Source organism: Arvicola amphibius, chromosome 8 (genome assembly GCF_903992535.2).
Source record: "Arvicola amphibius chromosome 8, mArvAmp1.2, whole genome shotgun sequence".
Lineage (NCBI taxonomy): Eukaryota > Metazoa > Chordata > Mammalia > Rodentia > Cricetidae > Arvicola > Arvicola amphibius.
In genome coordinates, this window is record NC_052054.1 from 123212220 (window position 1) to 123239769 (window position 27550).

A 27550-nucleotide genomic window follows, 5' to 3' on the forward strand; every position below is an offset into this window, starting at 1 on the left:
TGAAGTTAGGAAAAAGGAGGCAATAGAGAGTGGAGAGGAGTATATGGAGGTTTGATGGGAAGAAAAAGAAGGGAAAATGTAATTATATGATAATCTCTGCAATTAAATAAAATAAAATTAAAGTGTGAGTGGTCAAATCAAATTATAATCTACTGTAAAATATTCTTCAATCTCAATATAGAGTCAATCTGACTTGTTTTTCCTTCAGGGTATTTGGGTGCCTGAAGGTGAAACAGTGAAGATCCCCGTGGCCATCAAGATCCTCAATGAGACAACTGGCCCCAAAGCCAACGTGGAGTTCATGGATGTAAGTACACAAACCACAGTCATATTTTCATGTATTGCTAAATACACTGCTTGAAAATAAAGTAATGAAAAGATCAACCACCTTTCAAAGCTTCTCTGAAAATGTTATAACCTCATACTTAGAATTTCGGGATCCCTCCCCATCTTATTTTACCTTTCAAGTCATCCCCAGTTTGCAGCTGTCTGCCATGACTGTACTCTTGGGTTGTTAGGAAACATGGGAATATCTATAATTAAAATATTGGTTTTCCTTCTGTGAATTAAGCATGTTATATTTCATTTTACTTATAATTTGTATTAAAATCAGACAGAAATGCATTTATTAAATGCAGTTTCAACAGTGTCAAAAGTACTGGATGGTGACAACAGTAAGCCATTTTTATAAATCATTCTTTATAAGCACTTATTTAAATAGTACATATAAGGCACTAAGGCTGTTCTAAATATCATTGATTCACAAAGTCTGTAATAGATTCCAAGCAGTGTGCTAAATAACTTAAAAATATTTAATCTCACTTGGATGACAGACCAGACCAACCTAACTCAAGGTTAACCCGGTTTAGTCCAAGGTTAGCCCAGCTTAGCCCAAGGTTAGCCCAGATTGTGGAGTGGAAAGATGATGCCAAGGTGCTTTCAGTTCAGTCCGTCAAGCTTGACGGGAAATAATTTCTTACAAAGCAGAGAACAGTGAGATTTGCCTATCTTGTCTTCAATGTGCCAGCTCCTCAGTCTGCCCTTTCTGGTGGGTAATTAAGACAAAACTGTATATGAATGAGTCTGCCTGGCCTCCAACAAAATATTCAATAAATAAGATGGTGAGAAGTTTGATTTAAGAGCAGACCCTGCTCTCAGAAACACAAGTGTGACGACAAGAACAGCATTTTGGAAGTCTGAAGCCAATTTGAAAAATTAATTGGGATTCTTTACTTCTTGTATTTATAATTTATTGAGCTAAAAATAAATGAAGATTAGTGTGTCCAGCCAGTTAGTCTTTTCTATATTTCAACAGGAACCTATTTAAAACCTAAGTTCTCAAGCGATATTTACTCTTTTCAAATCAGATTCATCAAACAGGACTGTGATAAAAGCTTCAACTACAGAGTAATAAAAAAGGGGATAAGGAATGAAAGTACTTGATGAGGTCAGTCAGAGCTTGCAGATTTCCCCCAGTGAAAGTTGTCGATTGAGCTGCTCAGTTTTAGAGAGTAGGGTGGAATAACATTAGATGTCTAGCCTGCTATTACTTTTTTCACATTGAACATAAGAGATCTTACTAGGGATTCTGGAATAGATCCATATACATTCTTTCTCTGTCTTTTAGGATAATGTCTTCAATAATAAGAATGATTTTGATTTTAAAGTGACCTTTACATGAAAGAGAATGCAAGAAGCATATGCACTTTTTTCAAAACAGATTGCTATATATTCTTAGCCAGTTTCTTCTGAAAGTTCCTTTGTAGGTTTAAAGAAATTCAGTATATGACCTTGAGAACTTTGATAGCAATGCTAACCATCTTTTATGAGGCTATTATAGTTTAATTTGTTATTAGTTATTACGTAGTAGAACTGAGAGTGGTACAAGCATTTGCAGCTCTAGAAAATGGTGTCTGTGTGTATCAGTTGCTAAATAATTAAAATACCACCCTTCTTGCCTTACTAGCAACACTTATATAATAAATGTTGCTTATACAATAGCTAAATATTTTTCTGTGGGTTGTTAAAGGCTATTACACTCCATGCAGCTAAATGTCTGGCTCATATGTTACTATTTAGAATAGAAGAGTTTTTCAATAGTGCCCTAATCATTCAGTATCACCCAGATCATAGTTATAAACTCAGGAGGAAAATTTCAAATTAAATAGAAATTATGAGGAAAAATTACAGTAAATAAAAAGCAGAAGTTCATATATAAAACTGATAGAAGATCAAGCTTGGCCACCTTGAGCTACAACCAAAGCTGTAATTCACAAGAATGCTAAAATCTCTGCTGGAGGCTTGGACAGTCATATTTCCATGGAAACAGTCTGGCAAAAGAGGGTTAAGAGGCTACAAAATAATCACGTAAAAAGAAGCTCTAAAAACCTCATCATGATTTCGAATGATTATTTGAAAGCTCCTAACCCCATTCATCCCCTCCCCTCCCCCTTGATCTGAAGCCTATTCCCATGGAAACAAGAGTAGGATGGGAGCTTGAAGACTTAGCTTTCCCTTGAATTTAAGATGAGGCTCTGATTGAGCCATGAAAGGAATCATTTTCCTAGATGGGTGATGGATTTGGCAACTAACAGACTCAAAAAAATCTATTCTTTTTTAAAGGTAAAAATTAAGAATTTCTTTTTTTTTTTTTTTTTGATATGGCTTTTCTAACTTTGTGTAGGTGCTAGAGAATTAACAGCTTGCTGGATTTTTGATAAGAAATATCTACTTTATTGGTGACTTGTTTTAACCTATTAGAGCGATAGCATCACACTGATTAAAATCATTTTAACAGGCAACATTAATGCTGAATGCCATTTCAGTAAGTTAGTATAACTTTCATGTAAATGAATGGCTACATTCTGTATCTTCATTTTTAGAATTTCCATGCTGTTTGGAAAGCATTTTAAATATTTATAACAGCTCAAATCAACAGGGAAGGTTCATGGAGGCAAAACTGGGTGCAAGTGGAGCCAAAGGAGAGATGAAATTACAAGTCATCCAGTAATAGTAAAAGTAGTATGTTTGTTGAATGTCTTAGTCTCAGTTCTTCTAGGAACACAAGCTGCTCCTGTAATAAATACTTGAGTAGAAGTAATTTATGCTAGAGTTGAATGATTCATCCTTGGAAAGGTATGGAAATAAGACAAGAAAACTGCTACCTACCACAACGATGCCTGTAGCCTCTTTCTATTTGAGAAGCTGCACAATCTAGTACTAATCGTCCTATTCCAGATTTAAGAGAGTTAAGCCCATATTCTCCTGAACTGTTTTGGTTGGGAGTTGTTGGGAGAATGAAAGAACTAGGGTGCTTTTGCCAGCTCCTCCACCACTGACTGGGGATTCTGGACAGAGGGGTCTTAATATCTTCATGACTTACCTGTTGAGGACGGCAGAAAAAGGCTACAATGACAAGGAAAACAGTAGGAGGAGGGCCAGCTTGTTCATCCCAGCTGCCCAGCTAGTGTAGCCCCAAAATAACCACACAGAAACCCTACTAATTAAATCACTGCTTGCCCCAATAGCTCTAGTTTCTTATTGGCTAATTCTTACATCCCAATTTAACCTATTTCTATTTATCTGTGTATCACCACGAGGTTATGGCTTACTAGCAAAGTTCCAGCATGTCTGACTCTGGCAGTGTCTCCATAGTGTCTCTCTACCTCATCCTTCCTCCTCCCAGAATTCAGCTTAGTTTTCTCCACCTACCTAAGTCCTGCCCTATCATAAGGCCAAGGCAGTTTCTTTATTCATTAATGATAATCACAGCACACAGAGGGAACTCCCACATCAGAAAACTATTTGGCAAAAGAAGTGCCTGGCCACCAGGTGTTGCAGTAACATGGTAAAGTGTTCAGGGGCTTTTATACAAAAATGAGATCCTCTGAAACCATCCTATGGATATCTTTTGCACACCAATGTCTGTGTGTATTTCTTTTTATAAGTGCATGTGTTTTTCATATATTATTAGATCTAAAAAAGCTAAAGCTTACAAAGAAACTGAAAACTACAGACACCTATTAAACATTAGTCTCCTTTACATTTATTCTGTTTATCTCTATAGCAGATTACACATTTTATGATGATATGGACATGAATAATGAATATGTATTTATGTGTTTTAGTTTTTTAAAAAACAAATGGCAAAAAACACTGCAGCTTAATAATCAAATCTCATCACCAACAAATAACACCTCTATTGATATCCAAGGACAATGGAAAGACTTTCCTATTCTCTTTAAATTTTTACCACGAGCAGAAAGTAAATCAGGGGCAGGCAGTATTTTATCAAATGTTTCACTAAAAGCAGCAGAAGGAGAATTTGGTCACAGGGCTGCTACTCAGCTTGCCTGAACATGTCTAATGGATTCATAATGACAATAATAACATGCTGCAATTGAATGGCCAGTGCATTCTTCATTCCCATAAAGAAAGATCATATTGAATGACATTAAGGAAATGACTAAAGGTCTCCCTTCATAAGAAGGATGCCTGCATTAATAGACACTTGGAATTCTTGTTTCAAGTAGCACAGCTTCTCTTAGAAAATGCAAACTGCTAGGAGGTTTCTTTGGCATTTTTTATTATTGGTATTTTGGGCTTTTTGTATTTTTAAAAAAATACATCAAATTGTGTAGAAGATATATTTATCCACAAGGAGTCCTGGAAAATGAGTCAGACTGTTGGTTTGTCTGAGTGTCCATCAGTCTATTTTTCCCAGGACATTTAAACTCATTATCTGTTGAGATTGTTTTGAAATATTTTAGCAAAATTATTTGCTTTATTTAAAAAAATAAGCTGGGAATGAGAGTATTTGTATAATTATGCTAAATTCTAGGAATGGGTTTCCAACACTGGCTCGGAGCTTGTGTGAATCTACTTGACTCTAGATCTGGCTTTCCCATGCTACATTTACAATAGTTCATGACCAGGTGATTTGAGGAAAGAGGTTTCTTGTGACGAGACTACATTAAGTAAATTGCATCATTTGTGGGGGGAAAATAATTTTCTTTTTGCTGTGTCACAAGGACTTTTATTTATCTTAGCCAACTGTAATATACTGAAGTAAAATTCACATGACTTTTTGTTTATCTGTTCTGTATTATATTTGTGATACTCAGGATCTGGATGGGAGTAAATTCTTCCAACTCTAATTGTCGTCATTATGTGAGTGGAATGAGAAACCTGTAATCTAGTCATATTATTTAGCAACCTTGCAAAATGATGGAAAAATTTTTGGCTGTTTTTTCACATTGCAAAATTTCCTTTGTGTGACTGACTACATATTGTCAATGATGAGTTTTAGATTATCCATCTCATTAACAATTTATTCTTTAAAATTCATGTTATTTAATTCAATTATGTATGTTCCATATAAATTTTTAATTTTTATATATTAATGCAATATGTACATGTTAGAAATAAACATTTCAGAAATTTTTAAATCCCTATATTATAGGAATAATCTTCCAAAGTCAGTTGACAACTCTTATTGTCCTTAGGCAAAAAATGTAAGTAATAAATAAATATAATTAGTTTTTAAGGTCTAGAAATTTTCTTTATTCTGAAAATAAGATGATGCCTTGCCAAAGCAAATATATAACTCTATTTGAAGCCACATTTCATCTTTCAATACCCTATCAAAAATTAAAAAGAGAATCATTCTGGTGACTAAATAAACTGATTCCATTACAGCTTATCCAGTTAGCTCTTGTTCAGCAGAAATGTGAAGTCCTTTTAGCCTGTTCATTTCCTTTGCAGTTTCTTTCTGTGTCTTGGTAGTCACGACTGCCACTTAGCTCCACCTGTCTCTACATCCGTAAGAATCATGAACTCTCATTTAGATTGCCTTGCTTACAACTGTCTTCAACAACCTCCCTGTGTGTTAGAATCATGCTACCAATAGAATAGCTACCAAGCCTGAAAATAGTGAAAATCTCAGTGTCTGGATAAAGACCTCTTTTCAGTATACATATTTGCCCCAGATTACCTTTCCTAATAACATCCATCTCGTCTCTCTACAAATGTGGCCCCATCCATGTCTTTGACATGGCCCCTTGAAACTGGAGGGACTGTGCAAATTTAATGCACCCTGAAGCTCTCTTGGTGCTGGGAGCCCGGAGTTGTGTTTGCTGATTCTAAGCCTCCTAACAGAAAGCACAAAACAGGAACATGGTGAAGAAATGTCATCATTATTAGTTGATTTGTCTAAAAGACTTTTTCCCTACATTTTAGAGACTTGTGTTGTTCTGCTTCTAAGCTCTTTCTGTTCAAGCAAATTGATTTTTAATAATAATTACCACTTTGTGTCATAAGTTTGACATACTATACTTGGATCATTTCTCTTAGCTTCATTTTATTAATGCCTAATCTATTTCTATGAATCAATTTAATTATGATTTTGTATCCAAAGCATAAAAATAGATCCCAAGAAATGCCTCCTGCTTGACCGTTGACCCTTTGTAAAGTACTAGTGTGTTCTCTGAAGGTTATATTTCTCCTTGTGGACTAGCAAACGAAGGACTCTCCCCCATGTGTCTCGGACGCTGGTGACTCACCCTGTTTCCACCAGAGGACCTGGCCTAGCGATCCTCTCAAAGATTTTCAATATCCCCCTTATTTATTTGAATAGGTTTCATTTTTACCACCTTGTTCCTAATTACTGAAATGATCTGTAGTAATTTTTGCATAATGCTTGTTCTCCCACTAAAATTTTACTTTTTGCCTGTTTGTTTCCTTCTATTTTGATAACAATAAACACACAAGGACAGGTCCTGAAAAAATGAAAAAAGTTGAATGTATTGTAGATTTTGACAAAAATAAATTGGAAAAATATAATTTATTATAGTCTCTATAACTCATTGCCAGGAACAGTTAACTGAATTCAGGATCCCAAGTCCTGAGCCTGAGAGATTGCCTTAAGGGGTACTGAAGGGTTTGAAACTACATAAAGAACTTGACAAGTTTTATATTCCAACTGGCTTATTTTATCTCTTGAATCACCCAAAAGGGACTCCCCAAATCCAAAGCAGGTTGTTCTTTGTAAATCTTAACATGTAACTTCAGATGCTTTTGTTCACAAAAACATTTCCTGAATTTGTGTAAATGAGAGGAAATGTCTCAAGAGCTCATAGTCTACTGTATCAGAATTTAAATTTGTTAACTACAAATCAGTCTATTGGATGGGGATGTGTAATTTTCAAGCTCTCTCAACTCTATAACTTGGTGACTTTTATATCTGATTAAGAGGATTGTTACTGTCTTACAGAGAAGAGAGAGAATTACACTGATCATGTGCTATTTCTGAATCTAATCTGGACAGTATTTCATAATTATGATGACTTAGGAGGAAAAAGTCATTCAGTTTGACTGTAACGCCAGGAGACACCATTTGGAATAAATACTGTATGCTCATAAAAAGCAATGGTAGAGTCTGGGGAAAGATTGCATTGTAGAGGGCTTGTCAAACAATTCTGAAGACCTGAACTTGGCCCACAGATCCCACATCAAGCCAGTTTGGTGGCATACGTGTAGTGCTAGCACTCTTAGGGTGGAGGGGGGAAGGCAGGCAAAAGCATGGTGCTTGCCGGTGTGACAGCCAGTCCCACTTAGCTGCTCCAGGCCAATGAAAGACTCTGCCTCTTAAAATATGGTGTAGAAAGCATGAAGAAAAATCCCTGAGGTTAACTTCTGGCATTGAAATTCAGATATGTTCTCTCTCTCTCTCTCTCTCTCTCTCTCTTTCTCTCTCTCTCTCTCTCTCTCTCTCTCACACACACACACACACACACACACACACACACACAAACACACGGGAAGGACCAGGAGAGAAGGAGAGAAAGAGAGAGAGAAGAGAGGGAGAGAGAATATTTGCTTATGGGGCCAAAAACTTCCAGCAAGTAATTTTGGAATTATCACATACATACCACACGTTAACCGATTGTGTCCTGGAATTATCAAACCTTGTTGATGTTCTGTTTATATATTCAAAAACATGAAATAATTTCAGGAGGAAAAGATCATTTGCAAAACTTTTGGTATGTATCATATACCTAATGTTATCTTAGTTTTCATAGGGAAGCAATTTGGTCCTAGAAAGAATTACAATACTCTGTTACATGCAATGGCATACACATACATATACTAACAGCATATGTGTGTGTGTGTACCATGTACCAACTTACTTGAGTTTACTTTACTGTGATATGTAATAAATGTTAACTGCAGTCTCTGTCACATTTTCTATAAATGCTCTTTTGCAAATCAAGATATAATGCAGTATTCATTGATGGTAATGACCATGTTGAGGTGTTGCTGTTACTGCAAAAGTGAATACTTAGCAAGTATGCCTTCAACATTTTGGTAAAATAGTGTTCTCAAAGTCGTCAAAATAATTCTCTATTCTAGTTCACATTAGCATTGTATCTTGTCAGATGCATCCCTCTTGCCAGAGCACAGATTGCTACAATCCTAGCCAGTTGGCAGTGGGTTACGTTCACTTAGTTACATAGAATTTGTCAATAGAAGATTGATTTCATGACTCTGAGAACGACCACCTTTAAAGATAGACCACAGTCTCTGAAGTATTCATTTGAAGATCAAAATGTTATCTAGATCTTAATAGTTAGACCTTACCTTCACTTTCAGCAAAAGTAGAAGTAATTCTATATCACGTGTGAAGTGACTGCCATCTAAATATTAGGCCAACAAGAACAAATTTAATACATTCCTGTTTATATTTGAATTTCCCCACACAGTTTTAACTGTAAGACATGATCTTTATAATTAAGCTTTGTCTGAGGGGTGAATCTTCCTTGAAAAGTCCTGCTGATGGCCTTGTCTGTCATCTCCTTCTAGTTTATTACTCCATGTGAAATTTTATGTAACTCGCTCTTTTACAAAGATGAGAAAATCAATGTCTGTGTACCTTTTTTAAAATAAAAATTGTATTGGCCTCACAGTATTCCCTAAATATTGCAGCTTCATCCCAGCCACTGCTCACTTCATAGCTACCATCAACTTCTACTTCTTTCGGTTGTTCAAATAGTAATGTCACCTACATACAGTATATAGGGTAATCTTATCCAGGAAGGAAGAGACATCAAGATTTTTCTAAAGTATGTCTAAACAGCATTGTAGTTCCCAGGAAGCCATCACTGAGGAGCCTGGCATGCACCTACTGTTTACAGTTGACCCAAATCAACGGTCATGCTAGGAATAGAAAAAGAAGTATTTATGAAGCAGTGAAATTAGAAAACCCATTTTTTCGTAGAAGTGATCAATGGGGCTCCTTCACCTCAAAATGAAAAACCTCTGGGTACCTGTAGCGAGCTTTGCTGCTGTAATTTTATCTAGGGTTTTGATCCACTTACAGATTTAATCTAACCTCCTTGAACTTAACTATTCCATTATCTGCTAGAAAATAATTAGAAGCTATAAGCAGAAGTCTGCATACATGCAGCTCCTTGGGAGTCCCTCAGCTCATTGAATGGAAGAGTTTGACGGATATTGGTCAGCTGATATTGGCCCACCGCTAATAATAGCTGAAAATGCTGCTTAGCTAGGTGAGAAAGTTAACTTCAGGAAAATGAAAATGAAGCATTTGGGATTTATCTTTAAAGATGAGTTTCCCTTCTGTGCTTGTTTTCTGGAAAGGAAGTAGCCAAGGGAGCCAGTTAATTTTTTTTCCTTTTTACTTTTTTTCTTCTATTATTTTTGACAACTTATAATTAAGACCTCTGGCCCATTTGACTTAGCTCTGTTGACTGTAATTTTCTATTATCCTTACAATGAAATATAAGTAAATCAGAAACAGTTTTGTTATAATCCATACAAATAATAAGTAAATCAGGGCAGTATATTAAAAATTTCTCAGCTCTATCCTCCATATCGAAAATTCACTATAGGAGGCAAACAAGCATATTAGGAAGAATGCAGACATTAGAAGTTTGCTTATAAAATCGGAAAATTATTATTACCATACATTTAAAACAGAGTCAGGGTTCTTTAAAATAAAGCCATTTTGAATTGTAGAACATCCATTCATTTAGGAACCAATCACTATACTCTCAGGAAAGAAAAGGTATTTTATTTATTATTGGGGGAGAGGGGCTTTAAAATACTGTGCTCCCTAGCTTTTACATAATGCTAATTTCAGAAGAGAGTAAATTTCATTCCATGTTCCTCTTTTGTCTCATTTTCCATTAAATTTACAATTCATTGCTAGGGTATAAACAGATACTATTTTATCATTCTTTAATTGCAAGTATGTTATTTTTGCTTCCTTTGCGAGATTTTAAGTGCTTTTTGTTGACAACTACTTAATATATTCTAATCTTCACAATAGCGGGCACTACATAGTAAACCTTCAGGAAAGATTTATGTTTGGAAAAGCAAAATGTTTTTACTACATTTATTTCAACATATTTTATGAAATGTCTGTTAGATGCACAGATCCGTGTTAGGTATGTAAACCAAAGGGTTATAAAGACAATTAGCATGACATACCTCGAACTTTAGTGAAGGGGAGTTTCAAATATATTCATCAGAATGGAACCAAGAATATGCCTGTCTACATGTGGGTGAGCATATCTGTGTGTGTCAGCGACCTGAACATGTGGGCACATTGTGTGTGGAGGTGGGGGAGTGAGGACGAAATGATTCTCCATTTTATTTATTGATACAGGATCTCTCTGTCTCTCTCTCCTCTCTCTCTCCTCTCTCTCCTCTTTCCTCTCTTTTTCTCTCCTCTTTCTTTCTTTCTTTCTTTCTTTCTTTCTTTCTCTCTCTGCTCTTTCCTCTCTCTTTTTCTCTCCTCTCTCTCTCTCTCTCTCTCTCTCTCTCTCTCTCTCTCTCTCTCTCTCTCTCTCTCTCTCTCTCTCTCTCTCTCTCTCTCTCTCTCTCTCTGTCGTATCTTGCCAGGAGATAGTCTAGGTAGTCTGGCATCACAGTTTTCTCTTTATATCCTTGCCTCTGCCTCTCAAATGCCAGGACTTTAGGCAGCTGCCACATCTTCTGGATTCTTGTGTGAATTCAGGAACCCAATCTCTGGTCCTCACACCTTTGTAAGCAGCATCTTGGGCACTATGTCATTGCCTCAGTCCCATTGCAACGATGTTAATGGTTTTGTTGCCTCATTTTTATTTATAATTATCTTTTATAACAACTATAATTTTGATCTATATTCTTTAGACCTGTAGGTAGTATCAAGCTTATTAGGGAATAATCAAGTCTCTGCTTAGCATTCTAATTGTCATTGAAAATAACTGCTTATAGGGGAAGAATGGTGGTTTGCAAAAGCATTAATTTATTTCTTTTCAATTTAACTATAGCCTCTTGCTACTTCTGCACATCTTTAGTTATTTTCTGTGTAGCACATTTTTACTTATGTGCTTCGAGAGTATGTGCAACTGTTAAGGAAATAGCATCGCTGTTTACAAATGGGAATTGAAATATTTATAAGCAGTTCAGATGCAGTTTTGCTGGCAGAATTTTCTGGCTGAAATGTAGCAATGGATTTTCCGAAGGAGGTAGACTGTCTTTGTGCTGCTTCGGAAGTGAACAAAATTGTTAGTTTAGTTTATCACTCAGTTATCTAATGCTTTATCCATTGTCCAGAGATAGTCACCCACTATCTGTGGCTAAAATTTAATTAATCCCATTCAACATCTTACTGACATCAGTAGGAATTTTTCATAATGAACATTTTTTCTATTTGAATATTTTAATGATAACATTTTAAGTATATAATTTAAAGTTTTTCATTTAATATAGGTACTGAACTGGGAGTGTATGTTTAGATATCTTAGTCTAAATTCTGTGTCTACAACCTATATTCTAGAAGGCCAATGGGCAATACATCTCAGTTTGAAAAATTAAAATCATAGGAAGTCACTGACCTAATGCTCTTACAATGAAAAGTAAGTTTTATATGTTATGCTTTTTAGGAATATAAAATACTGTTCTTCTAATTCTGATACATCTTAGTATATATTATTTATATAACATTTTGAATAATACAATCATATTTTTATTCCTATGAAAATATATATCAAATCTATGGAATTGCATGGAAAAAGCATGTATTCATTCTCCATTTATAATTCCATTTGAGTCTGGTTCCCATCAAAATGGTAAACCATCAAACAAGGCATAAAACTGAGAATGAAAAAATCAGTTTCAATATCTGTACAGCTACTAAGAGAATATTAATTCTAGAATGTGTACCACGAGGTTGATTGAGTTCAGATTGTGTCCTCTTTAGCTTTGTCAACACGAGACTATCTTAAGATCTCTGCGAGGAAAGCTTCAGTTGAGAAATCTCCTAGAGCAGGCAGTCCTTTATGAGGGTTAAGAACTGATGAAGTGCAGCACTGTGCACTGTGGATGTAATCAGTGCCTGGGCAGGTGGTCCTGAGCTGTGTCAGGAAGCTAGCTGAGCTCAGACCTGAGCGAGCTGGAAAGAACCAGTAAGCAGTGTTCCCCCATGGTTTCTTCTTCAACCTCCTACCTGATTTCCTTCCCTTACAGCCTGCACTGACATTCTTAACATGGAAATGTAAGCCCAATAAACTTCTTCCTTCCCTAAGCTCCTTTTGCTCAGCACATTTTATCAGACGAACACAAAGAAGACTAGAACAAGAGGTTAAGACTGCATAGACAAACAGTGGTAGTGCACGCCTTAAATCCCAGCACTCTGTGAGTTTGATGCCTTCCTGGTCTACAAAGCAGGTCCCAAGCCAGCCAGGATTGTTACACAGAGAAACCCTGTCTCAGGAGAAAAAACAGCCTGATGCTGGTCGCATTTTGCATGAAAGTGGACCTTCTAGCATCCTTGTTCCTTGCCTCCGAATATCCTTCCATCATCTTCCCAGAATTCAGAAATGCATCATTTTCTAGGAATAGTGAATGTGATATTCAAACCAGTCCCCTAACCCAATTAATACATATCTCTTTATAAGGTTAGCACACGTGTTCATTTCAAATCAATAAGTTGTTTCTTAACTTTGAGTAACCTGAACTTCTTAAAATGAATCAGAGAAACAAAAGAAACAGTTTCGCGATGTCAGTTCAATGTGATCCAGGTGTGTTGAAGGAGTTTACTTCCATTCAGTATGCTGATATAGCAACAAAGACCAGGTAGCTTTTAAAGTGTAAAGTAGCAGAGATACTTACATATTTAATGCCAACTTTACACAGTAAGAAAATGAAATCCTCTGCTTAGGAACTTCCTATAATTTCGGAATTTTCTCAGCAAGTCTCTTTTTTTTTTACATTAGCAATTCAAATAGATACAACATTCTTCCATTTTGAAGGCTAATATACTTGCCAGAATGTTATTATATGGATAGAAAAGGAAGCCTCTTAATGTATTTCTGCTAATAACTCAAGACATTTTCACCACCTTAAATGAAATGCATTCCAGACAAAACAATGTTGGTTCAAGGCTAATAGTCAGCCAATCTAAATGTGATGAAAGACAGTTTTGGTATTTAAGTCACCCAAGCACTCTGTTTAAAGATATGTATTTGCCAACTATGACATTTTCTGCACCATGGTTCTATGTTATTCACTATTGTTCTGGTCAAGAGATATTACATTACAAGTTCTTGTGTAATGAAGTTAAGGCTGTATATAAATACTGGCACACCTAAACGGTTTGACTTACAAATCAGCATTGGATCATCAAGTTTTCATAAATGGTGAGCACTGAACGATTACTGAGAGATATTTATCATTTGGGTTTGTCCTTCTCAAGAGAGTAAATTCAGGAATTCACATTTATAAAATAAGGGCCATCAGCATGATTTTAAGGTGACATTTTTTTCTGGAAGTAAAAACAAAGTCAGTATCATCGTTTTAAGAGAAATGCAAAACAAAACAAAGAACAGCTAGAAACTCAATTAGGATTGGGAAACATCCCATAACCCTCTATGCTTGAATAAGCTGTCTCTCAAATCCTATTTCTCTCAGGGTGTTGATTGCTATGATAACACCTTACAGAAAGTAATAATATATTTACATCCCATCACTGATAAGTGGCATTTTTAATTTGCCTTTGGACCATCAGCTGACCTTATATATTAGATCACAGTGTGCCAAAATTAAAATATACAATTTCATAAAGTGATGTAAAGTTTCAGAGTGTAGAATTTGTTTAAAAGATGAGGCTCTTCAAAGCTGAACTTAAAAAAAAAAGATTAAATACATTCTTAAATAATTTAAAGAAATCGGAGGATCCATATGATGGGAATATATCTGTGCCTCATATGGAACCTGGAATTAGAAAATATCTGCTTAGTGGAGGTCTGTCACTTCAGTATCTGTCTGTCCTGTATAAAGAGCCCCACTCACGTTTAACTAGAGAGCAGGGATTGAAACAAAGGCTCTCTAGCCTATGCTTCAATTAGGCCAATTCCTATTCCAAATAAAACATACTGTCCTATTTTTAGAAGTGGATACTAGTAACCCAGCAGTTTTAAAATGATTTTCGTCAGGCAGATCAAGAGGGGAACTATTAAAAGCATTTCTGATCAAGCCAAAAAGTCAAAGCCTGTCTGTTTTTTTTTTTTTTTTTTTTTTTTAGCATAAGCTGGATGACTTTATCTTGACTTTTTTCTATTCTCCCACTTGTTTTCCTTTATTTTTTAACTATCAAAGTTTAAATTTAATATTTTAATACTCATAAGGTATTAATTAAGCCATTAATATTTGTAAATAGACATTCATACATTTCAGTGGCACATTGAAGAATTACTAGTGTTTTGGATTTGTTTGTTTGGTTGGTGATTAATTTCTTAGTTTTATTGTTGTTGTTTGTTTTGTATTTACTTATTGCTAGCTATAGCAAGGTACAGCATCAAACTTATCCTCACTATGTCCCTGTGTGGCAGCAAGAGTAGACTAGGTACAGGTGAGGCACAGAATTAACAAAATAGAATTTATTATATGAAAAAGAAAAGCCAAGTTTGTCACTGCTAATCCATGTTTTGCAACGAAAAGTTTTATTGCAATTCCCCCTTGTTTTATCAGGGTGGTGTGTAGATTTATTTTATAAGTATATAAATTTATACTCACTCAACATATATGAAATACATAGTACTAAAGACTTATATTATTGTTTTAAGAGTGTATTGTTTTAAGAGCCTATTGCTCCTGAGTTTCTTTTTGGGGCTTGCTTCCTAGATATCACTTTCTCAGCTGTCATTTCTGATATTGATCTCTATATTTCTGGAGTTTTCCTGACCTTGTCATTTCTGACTCATTGATTTTAATTTTAATCAACTGTTCAAAATTAAAATGTAACATTGGTTTGTTTCCTTCCCTTTTCACTTATATTCCATATATAATATTTGTATCGTACATTAAATCTTTATGACAACTTGTTCAAGATATTGCTGTGTAAGTATTGGTCAATGAAGATAACTATTGCATTAGAAATTTGTTTCTTTGTTCTATTTAACTCACGTTTGCTCTTCTAAATTGTATTTCAGAAATTTCTTTAGATATTTCAGGAAATCTGTCAGTTACTCTTTTACCTCGGAAAATTGTCACTTTAAGAATTCCACCATGCTATAACTGGAGACTAAGTTGGAAACCCACCTATGACCTTGTTCGTTATGCAGAACTGGGACTCGCCTCTCAATTGATTCAATCATTTAGTTTCTGGATACCTTTTTTCCCCTATTTCTCGTTTAGGTTTTTGTCTTAGTTGAAGTATGCCTGCAATCACACTGGTCCAGTCAAGAGAAAAGAACCACACTCTGGGTTAAGTAGGTGAAGTTTAATATGAAAAATTATCAAATATGGCATTAGAGTAAACTACAAGATAGATGAGAGCTTTGTACTCTACCAAGAACTGAGGGAAGATGAATGACAAAGGATGAATGTTATAAGGTTCAGACTCTCTTTGAGATGTGGAACTGGTAGGAGAGGAGTTTGTTGCCTTAGTCAGAGGGTATGGAGTTGCTAAGCACCAAAAAAGCAGCTCATTGCTGGCTGGGGTGCTGATATCAGCATTGGGTGCTCAGGGTACCTCAAGCATTTGAATGGTGTTAGAAGTCTAAGTGGAGTTTAAGTGGGCAACTGAGAGCAATTATTTGAGCATGTCTTTAGAGAGTCCCGGGCATATGTACCAACAGGACTCTAATTTTCTCTTGGAAGGGCTTTAGCATGTTGAGGCTTAAAGATCGTGGATGATCAACCATGTCCCGAGCATATGCTAGGTAGGTTGTCCGACATGTCTTCACATCCACACTGAGAAGACTCCACATTCCCAGTGCCTGTTTAAATCTCCTTCCTCAGCTAGAGTCTATGCGGAGCTCTCTACGTAAAAGTGGAACACAATATTCTGGCTAAAGGAGAAATGCCTGGAGCCGGGCGGTGGTGGCGCAAGCCTTTAATCCCAGCACTCGGGAGGCGGAGGCAGGCGGATCTCTGTGAGTTCGAGGCCAGCCTGGTCTACAAGAGCTAGGTCCAGGACAGGCTCTAAAAAAGCTGCAGAGAAACCCTGTCTCGAAAAACCAAAAAAAAAAAAAAAAAAAAAAAAAAAAAAAAAAAAAAAAAAAAAAGGAGAAATGCCCTCCATGGCCACCTACCTTATCATAGCAGAATCTACCCATTGTCTACCGGCATTTAGATAGCTAGCTATCGAATCTTTTATAAATGCCTCAAGTCGTTTGGGTCACTATTGCTTACTTTAAAAATAAAATAAAAAATAAAACCTTTTTATAGTTAATATCATCCCACTCAATCCCAGCGTTCCTGGCATCCCTAAATAAAGTGTTTATTTTGTTCAGTTTCTACATTTAAATTCAACTAGGACCTTATAAAGATGGAGAGGACTAACCACATGGTACTATAAGCTAACAGGCAGCAGATTAGCGTAGTTGGATCTTAATGAGATTTAAATGATTATTATTGTTCCTGGCTCCATCTTGAGTTTCAACTACTTGGAGCATTTTCTTCAGTTTTATCTTCATATTTTCTCTTAAATCAAACGAACTTGTAGACTTCTGACGTCTACTTGTCAGCAGTTGGCATTTTGCTTCTAGTTTCATTTTAGCTACTTCTTCCTTTGTCCTGTACTTCATTGATTCTTTGGTTTGGTTTTAGAGAAAGGATCTTATTGTGTAGCCTCAGCTGACTAAGAGTGATCCTCCTGCTTCTGCATCCGAAAAGCAGGAATTCCAGGAACAGACCATAGTACCTAGCTGCCATATTTTGTCATTCATTATTCCATCACCATCATGTTTGTCTTTTTAAATATATTTTCACTAATATTTTAATGAGATTTAGGGAAGGAATGGAGAAAATCTTTATGTGTAGCCTAAAGGGAATTTAAATTTTACAAACATCCTGTAACTCCTTCATACTTCGTTTTTCTCATATTGAATTTACAAAAGCAAACTGAAAGATGTGTGTCCTCAAATTTTAACAAAATAATATTCTCACAGTATTGGAGAAAGCATTCCTTATGAGGAATAGCATCAGACTTTCCCAAACAATAAATTCATGCTTATTGGATACTATAGAAATCTTACACTTAAAAACATGTCCTCTCATCAAATCAAGAAGTACCTTTTGGGCCAGAATTACCTTTGAGCAATAGTAGGCTTTTGTTCTGTGTGAAGAATTCATAAACAGCAGATATATCTCAGAAAATACTGAAACAATATGTGTCTAAATTATCTTGTTTCACTTCAATATAAGAAAAGTTTAAAATGATTCAATCTAAATTGCCTGAGGTGGTGATTGGCATAGCCAACACAATTGTCAAGATATTCCCAAATTTATTAGGCTTCCATCATTTTCATAGGATTATAAAGACAAAAGAATGGAAGAAGACATTTATCATCTCTATTCTGATTGGCAGAATAATTTAAATATTAACATTGTAGCTCTAATGTAACTTGAAATAAAAAGAAAAGAACAATAATTTTGGTTTCTGCAAGCTTAGTAATGGAAAAGATAGATTCTCATTCTGGTCTGAAGTTAACTGTCACAATTAGCATGGCTAGTCATGTTTTAATGTCAGTATTAATTCCTTTGTAGGCACAAATAAAAAAAAAAGCCCAAGGCAAGGTTTCTTATCATTTTTACAGTTCAGAGATTCCTTTGAAATTTTAGATGAAAGCTATAGACCGTTTTTGTTCAGAAAATATTAAGCCATGATTTCATCATTCTGAAGGTATGTGATACCTCTGAAATGTAGCACAGTTAAGAATACCTGACTTGGTCTTTTCTAAGCCCCAGTGTTATTCGGCTAAAGCAGTTCATAAGGAAGCAGAAGCAGAAAAGACACAGACATCTCAGGACTATTCTTAGACATTTAGGTATTCAAACAACGACAGTGGTTTAGGATTTCTGTCCGAGTCTTTGTGTATTTGATCTTGTTTTCCCTTACAATAATCTGTGCAATAGGTTTGCAGAATTAAGAATTTGAATGTTGGAGGGAGATTGTGAATGGGCCAAAGTCCTACAGGATGTAATTCATAGAAAACAATGACTTAACTGGAAAATGTCTCTTTCTGCCAAATTAGAGTACTAAATTGTTTACCGTATATGCTTAAAATAATAAAATGGTGATCAAAATATATTATATGCATCACCACTAAATCTTTGAATAGAAGCAGGGAGTGCTGGAAACATAGCAAATTATTTTTTAATTCATGAGAATTCAAGATTAAGTAATGTAACTTCTGTAGTTTTGCTTCAGAATGATTAATAAGTACTTGAAATTCAGGAGACATGAGAGGAAAAGCCTAAGAGCTCATTCTTTAGATATTCTCTAGACAAATTCTTCAGAAGGATTTGTGGACATTACATGTTCTTGGGTAAAATAGGTTTGCCTTGGATTTTAAAACATATTACATCTGAGAAGTTAAACTCTATGTCTCCTCTTAACGGTCATAATTACCCTTTTCCCATGCTCTGATTAGATGTCATGTTACCCTTGTTCCAAACCCCTGACCCCTCTCTCTTCTTCAAGCCAGTAGCTGTTACAGCCTGACTTCCTTTCTTAACCCACAGTCAATAACTTCTGTTTGAGCTGTGCAGCATGCATGGTCGGCCGGCAATGGAAAATAACAAAACTAGCCTTTTATGAAATACTCAGCTTTAATAAATGGGAGAAACTTACAGAGCCAAAGTTCCAGCGAAGAGCAGGGAACCAAGAGAGAGAGCAGCTTACCCAAACAGGGATCTTTTAAAGGTATTTTGTGCCCTGGAGCCGCCATGCCCCTCAGACAAGGGATTGGTCAGCTACCCCATCATCTCCCCCTTTTGTCTAAATAAGACAGATTCAAAACCAAATACAACTATATACAATGGGAACAGATAATATAAAATTACAAGAAGCAAACAATATTAAGCAAGAAACATATAACAGAAGTTTTACTAAGCATTCTACTTCAAGGAGTCTAAATAATGTAGAGGGTAGCTACAATTATCTAATCTCCAACCCCTCAAAGATCTGAGAAAGGAAGTAATATTACTAAAGCAACCAGGAAGTACAAACGAGAAACTTCCAAAATGTGCAACAGATGACAGAGACAACTAACTACCTGGGCAATCACACAAAGTCTTGTTAGCAATGTTGAGGCAACCAACTTTGGCTAAGGCCTAACACAACCTGACATACCATTTTTCAATGGCAAGGGACCTTTAGTAGAACTATCCTATCCTGTCTTAGCAAGATAAGACAATTCTGTTTTATCCATTTATGGATATTTTGTATCTTTGTCAGTAGTGGAGGTATGTGCTTTTCTTTGCCCAAAGGCCAGTTCTGCCAAGAAGAAGACAAACTCCCAGTGGAGTGCCTTTGGTGCTCAACGTTCTCTCAGGAGTAGAGCATTGTTGCCAGGAGTGATTGTGTCTCATAAGTACAAAACTCTAGGTTAGATTAAAGGCCATGTTTTACAGCTCTTCAAAGAGGTCGAAGATTATGCTATCTATACTAAATATAATCTCTGTGTCCAAAAAACTTGATTATCCTAAATATAAATGTGACAAACATATAATTCTCAACACTTATCTAACTGTATGACTAATAGAATAGACAACTGTGCAATAAATGAAGACAATGATTTCCAAATGTAAACAGGGTCATTACATAAATAATATCCGAGGTAGAAATGTACATTGCCATATGGTAAACAATGTCATTACATAAATAATATCTGAGGTAGAAATGTACATTGCCATATGGTAAACAATGTCATTACATAAATAATATCCGAGGTAGAAATGTACATTGCAATATGGTATATATCTCAATATAAAAATTGTTTCAAACAGAGGTAGGATCATACTCTCATACAATGTTCAATATATCAATATACAAGAATCAGCACCAACACAGTTTTCTAAAAAACAATAACTCACAAATATCAATTATTCCTTCAGACCAGTTAATCCCTCCTTTTTTCATATATATATATATATATATACACACACACACATACCCCTGAGTCCATATAATACCTCCCTCATCCCCTCAACCCTATACCAACCACCAATTAGTGTCCCTAAACCTGAGGGCAAACTCTGTTGGGAGAGGGGGCGTCGTCATCTAAGATTGCTTCCAGCTGACATAGGGGCGACTTTCTTCTCAGGGGGTCCTGTGAAAGCAAATGATGGTAAAATACCCAGGGTAACATTTGATCTAGGAAGAATGTATCTAGCCTCTGAATGTTTTGAAGAGATCCGGCCAGAATGTTGTCAAAAATGCGCACTATTCAAAAGTGTTCTGTGCAATTGGTACCAAAAAACAGGCCTAATTTTAGCGCTATAAAAACATGACATCATAATAACCAGTTGGAGTTGATGTTGTGAGGCCCCATCTTCATCCTGGAAACCTCAAAGATTACTGAAGAAAAATTTGTTGTTTGTTAAGGGAAAGGTAAACATTATCTACAAAGACATATACAGACATATATATATATATATATATATATATATATGTTCAAAGAAAGGTGTATTAAAGACAGACACAGATATGAGGGAAGGCAAAGAAGGCAAATATATTAGTATCATTATTATCATTATTATTATTATTATTATTATTCTGTCCCATAACATGACTCCTGACCTGAGATAGAAACTCTGAGAAATCTTTTATAAACAGGCTTGGAATTGGAGAGGGACTGGGCCAGAGTCCAACTCCAAAAACCAGCTCTAAATATTTATAAAGAAATGCACATTGAGACACATTTAAAAAATTGTTTTTCATACTCACGGAGCTTATCCAATGTTATTGCTGATCCTTGGTGGGTTGTAACTGGTTTCCATCCATCACTATTTAGATATCCAGGGTCCCTCAGATCCTTTGAAGATGAGTGTTTTCCTGTGGAGATAAGAAAAGAACCCTGCCCCCAAACTATATTTCTCTTACCATCAGTATGATCACCATCCTTGTGTATGAATTGTTATTTTTCTTTTTCAAGGGCTTCTCCTCTTCGAACCGAACCTTTATTAATTTTGATGGTATCCACAATGTAAAAAGGAGTTCGGTTCAGTCTCGCTCCAAAACTCAATCTGAAAACATAGTTAATACATAATGTAACAACAGGTAAAGCCAGAGTAAGAACTTGGGGAACAAAATGGAGATCCTCAAGTGTTTTGTGTGTGTGTTCCATTCCATAACCCTCTCTTTCCCTTTGCCAGATCAGTGACTTTTGTGCCAAATTTACACATAGAAACTAGTGACTTTCCAAATCATTCTAATTTAAAACAAGTAATTATCTGAATAGTTAAATAACGAGGTTCCGATAATCTCAAGGGCTGCAATTATATATGGGATGGGTCAATGTCTTTAGTCATTTGGTAAGGAGTCTAAAAAATTAGCATTTTGATTTGTTCTATTACAATAGCAGACCCCAGAAGGGATCTTTGTAAGAAAAGTGGAACCAGTTGTATTACAGAGGTATTTGTGGATCATATTTGGAAAGTTAGTTCTAATATTAAAATTTATTGCTATTACTGTAAAAAAAAAGTTTAAACACTTTCTTGATTGTTTTACCTGCTGTCTTGCAAACAAAGAGTAAATATACTTTATATGAACAAATTTTCCTAAGGGTAATTTCGTGTCAACCACTTGGAATGTGTGTTTTTTTTTTTTTTTTTTTTTTTTTTTTTTTTTTTTTGGTTTTTTCAAGACAGGGTTTCTCTGTGGCTTTAGAGCCTGTCCTGGAACTAGCTCTTGTAGACCAGGCTGGTCTCGAACTCACAGAGATCCGCCTGCCTCTGCTTCCCGAGTGCTGGGATTAAAGGCGTGCGCCACCACCGCCCGGCGGAATGTGTGTTTATTGTGAGCCTGTGAGTACTTCTATATTCTAATTGCTCACTATTTGAATTTTAAATTCATTGGGTTTTTTTTGAGAAGCCACTTTTTTTTTTTTTTTGTAGAAACAGACGGTTTGCATACATTAAAACCTGTCATATAGAATTCAGTAGTAAAGTGTTTGCTTAGCATGCATGAAGCCCTAAGTCTCAGCACTGTGAATGAAGCAGGAAGGTAAGGAAAGAAAGAATGCAGGAAGGAAGGGAGGGAAGGAGTGAGGAAGGGAGGGAGGGAGGAAGAAAAGGAGGAAGGAAGGCATCATTAATGTTACACAACCATAAAATAGTATTTAATTGTATTTGTTGGACCAGTTATTTCTTTTTTATAACTCACAAATGATTATAAATCACACTGGTTACAGTTTCACCCTGTATTTTATGTCAATAGTTAAACTCAAGTTTTTTCAAAAGGATTAAATTTAAATTGGACATTTAAATGTTGCTCCAAAATTAGTAATCAAATCTGTCATAGTTTCCATCACAAGGAAACTTTAAATTTTGCCTGAACAAATATTGCTGAATCAATGTTTTCAGATTGTTGAATGACAACATCAAAAATTCACATGATCACTTAGATATATAATCTAAGTCATAATTCATCCAACATGATTTATAACATGATCAGAATACTACCTGTGGTAATGAGAATCTGGAACTGACTGAAATTAGTTTTTAGTGAGAATAGATGTTGCAAAGAGAAAATAATAAAAATGAATTAAGTCATAAAACTATAATCTTGGTTTGATCTGAACAATGGCTAAATTAGGAAAATCATATGTTGCTATTATTTACTTTAGTTCTTGAGATGTTAGCTAAAGTTATGTTTTTAGACTTGCTGTCATTTCAATTTTTCTTTCAAAATATCTGTAGAAATTCACCCATACATGGGCATATTTGTGACATATGGATGCAGATTTTTAATTAAAAAATAATTTTAAAGGTAGTTTTTTTTTCTAAGGAAAAATGAAACTGGTTACTTCAGGAAATACAGTTCTTTCTTTATGAGGAAGGATATTTCAATAACTAAAGGTGAACCATTTGTAAGTATTTTATATTACACTTTAATCCATCAGAAGCCTTTGTGACTGGGTCAAGCTTGTATCTTACCTAAGTCAATAACTGCCTATTATTATTTCAAAGATAAAATGACAATTGTAGCTCTTCCGAATTCTAAGAATTCTATCTCATTTCAGTGTATGTCAATAAGTCTATAATATGAATTTCCAGGAGTCAAATTTTTAGGCCAGAGGTTAAATACACCCATAAATTTTGTAGATGCTATTACTCTTTTGCCAATCAAAGGAAGCCAGCCAACTTTATGTGTCCATCAGCAATGTGTGTCATCCGTGTAACAGATGCTAAGCAATGACGTCAGTTATCTCCTCTTCATCAGGAAGTGTCTTTTCACGTTAAGCAATGGGATAGAGAGCTGGAAGAAATCAGAAATAATATCACATGGGAGTTTCCCACAAGTAAGCAGAAGGCTGTCAGCCACAACCAACAGTTCCCAAGGAACCGAATATCTGCAATGGGAGAAGCCTGAAGGACTCAGGCACCTATCATAGTAACCATCACAGATAAACCGTTCTTTTGTTGTTGTTGTTTCCTTTTTTAATTTATTTTAAAAAGAAAACGAACTATCTTTTCTCATTATACATACCAATCCAAGTTCCCACTCCCTCTCCTCCTCCCATTCTCTCCATATACCCTCCCATCCCACCCCCATCTAATCCTCAGAGAAGGTAAAGCACAATGCTTTGTAGAAGGTCTAAAGTCCTCCCTAATATGTCTAGGATGATCAAGGTATCATCCAAAAAAATAATTTCCCAAAAATCCAGTACATGCAGTAGGGATAAATCCTACTGCTACCACCAGTGGCCTCCCCACTCTGCCCCAGAATGTCAACAACATTCAGAGGGACTAGTTTGGTCCTATGCTTGTTCCGTCTCAGTCCAGCTAGAGTTGGTAAGCTCCCATTAGCTCAGGTAAACTGTTTCAGCAGGTGAACCCATCATGGGCTTGACCTCTTTGCTCATATTCTCATTCCTCCCACTCTTCAACTGGACTTTGGAAGCTCAGTACAGTGCTCTGATGTGGGTCTCTGCCTATGTTTCCATCAGTTACTGGATGAAGGTTCTATGGTGATATTTAAGATATTCACCAGTCTGACTACAGGGCAAATTAAGATAGGGCCCCCTCTCCTCTATTGCTTAGGGTCTCAACTGGCATCATCCTTGTGGATTCCTGGAAATTTCTCTAGAGCCAGGTTTCTTGCTAACCCTATAATGGCTCTCTCAGTCAAGATATCTCTTTCCTTGCTCTCATTCTGTCTTTCTCCAGCTTGACTATCCCATTCCCTCATGTTCTTCTCACCCCTCCCCTTCTTCCTTCTCCCTTCTCTTCCCCTTCTACCCTGCCTTCTCCCCGGACCTCCATGCTCCCAATTTTGTCAGACAATCTTGTCAAAACAAACTTCAGTAAGCAATTATACTTAAGTCTTTTCACGATGAATGACCCAGAGCCAGGGTTGAATTTTACAGAACACTGAAGGAAGATCTAACACCAATATTTGATAAACTTTTCTACTGAATAGATTAAGAAAACACATGGATAAATTCATTTTTTGAAGAAAACATAACTGTGACTCCAAAACCAATTAAAAAAATACATATGCACACACAAGAAAATACTACTGAATACTCTTCCTACAGAACCTAGAAGCAAAAATTCTCAACAACAAAAGTGCAAACGGAATTTAAAATCACATTATAAACTTATGCATCACAACCAAATTGATTTCATCCCAAGAATGCAAACTTCATTGAGAATGCACACATTAATAAATGCAGAATACCAGCTTAATAAACTTAAAAACAGAAATTACTTGGTTATCATGATAGTTTCCAAATTCATGTATTAATGATAAGAGCCTTGAAGAAGCCAGGATTGGATGGTACATATGTCAACAGAATAGGCTGTATATGCCAAACATGACTAAATTTCACTGAATGATGAAAATCTTCAATTCCTGGAAAAACTAAATGAGCCAAAAATGCCTACCGTCTTCATTCTTGCTTAATAAAGTATCTACATCTTAAACAATAAGATAAAAGAAACATGTAAGACAGATTAAAAAGTGGGAAAGAAGCTAAGCTATCCCTATTCACAATGATTTCATTCTGTTCTTAGCAGACATCTAGAGTGTCAGGGTCCAGTGCCAGCCCAGACCCTAAATTAGAACCAGAGGGGAGGCATAGGATTAAAGACACAACTCACCACCGGAAGAAGGATTTTTAGTGATCTCTCATGAAATCCTGAGTTTACATCCTGGAAATTTCTGTTTATTCTCCAAACTGCCTTATATACTAAAACATAAACTGAGGGGGAGATTCATTAGCATTCTGTTTCCTAGGTAACTAGGTAAATGGTTGTGGTCAGACCCACATCTACCTATGCCTGCTCTGTCATGTCTTCCTGCTCTGTATGCCAGCTCTGTCAAGTAAGCTGAATTAGCATTTCAATTCAGCTACCCTCCAAATTACAAAGAAGGAGCAGATCCACATCCTGACCCTTTGTTAGGGATGATGTCAGACTAGGTAACCAACCACCTCCTGTGTGGCAGGTGCAGACTGTGGCCTGGGATTCTGGTACCATGTAGAAATATGGGCCTACAATCCACTCTCTCTTATTAATTTTAATAAAACCTGTGCGTCTGTACTAGGACAGATGATTATGCCTGCCTTAGGCAAAGACTTCTCCATTTACCCAAATTTACCCATCTTTGGAACAAGCATCCCATTTTATGCAAGCTCCTGTTATAGGCATTTGTGGAGAAGATGCTTTAAACCTGTCATTGTCTGCTGATCTCTGTGAAGAAAAGAGATTAAGAGAGAGCTATACTTTTGGGCTCTGTGTTGGAGCCAAACTTTTTGTTGGGATAAATTATAATGCTTTATGAATTATCATGCTCCTAAAGGCTATAGTCTCTTATTTAAATGAGAAAGGATTGTCTGAGTTGAAAACGTTTCTTTAGCTAGTTTATATCACTTCTTAAATTTTTTACATTGTATCAAAAGCTAAAATTCTTAACATATACATTAACCCAACATTTACAGAGTGTGTCAGACTTTTCTCAACATTTTATAAGCATTTACAAATATCATTAGGTCAGTACCATAATTCTCAGCAATGTTGGTCAATACAACTTTTCTCAATATCTTATATGCAGTTAGAAATATCATCATGTCAGTACCAGTAAGAGTACAATGACATTGCTGTTATCAAATACCAATTCCAGTCTCTGAACAGCTGATAAGCCCTTAGGCCATACTAGACTCCTCAGGAAAATTTTTGGATCTAAGAAATAAAAATTAAAATCTGCCTTGAGAATACATCTCACTCCAGTCAGAATGGCTAAGATGAATTTAACAACAACAACAAATTCTACAGCTTTTATTCACAGTACTTAGGAGCATAAACTGGCGTGTTAGAGGGAGGCCGCTTGTTTTGTTCCCAAAATAATCACACAGAAATTGTATTACTTAAATCACTGCTTGGCCCATTAGCTCTAGCTTTTTATTGGCTAATTTTTACATATTAATTTAACCCATTTCTATTAATCTGTGTATAACCATGTGCCTGTTGCTTACCAACTAAAGTTCTGGTGTCTGTCTCCAGCATGGCTACATGGTTTCTCTCTGACTGTGCCTCCTTTTTCCCAGCATGCCATTTAGTTTTCCCTGCCTATGTAAGTTCTGCCCTATCAACAGGCCAAAGCAGTTTCTTTATTTATTAATGGTGATCACAGCATACAGAGAAATACCACACCACTGGTGTAGCTACTAAGGAAAACAGTTCAGAGTTTTCATTTAAAAAAAATAAAAATAATAAAAATAGAATTACTATATAACCTAACCCAACTGTATCACTCCTGACAAAACGATTCCATATGTATTGACTCATCATGATTTTTGCTGCTTTTTTTCACAATAACAGATAAAGTATCAGCCTCTATGTCCACTAACAGATGAATAGATAATAAAAATATGGTATATATTCACAATGGAATCCTAAAAAGCCATAAACTGAACTGACATTGTCAAATTTACAGGAAAGTGGGTGGAAGTAAAAAACGTATTTTAATGACAGTAACCTATACTCAACCAGACAAATTTCCTGCTTTCTGTCATATATTCATCTTAACACCTTA

The 27550-nt window shown here is 35.8% G+C and overlaps 1 protein-coding gene across 1 annotated transcript in view; it reads left to right on the plus strand.

Annotated features, from left to right (window-relative positions):
* Erbb4 (erb-b2 receptor tyrosine kinase 4) overlaps positions 1-27550 on the plus strand; it is a 687902-nt gene that overhangs the window by 470286 nt on the left and 190066 nt on the right. Inside the window, exon 19 of the mRNA XM_042055633.1 lies at positions 209-307. Within this exon, the coding sequence (XP_041911567.1) occupies positions 209-307 (99 nt within the window). The remainder of the gene's footprint in view (positions 1-208; positions 308-27550) is intronic.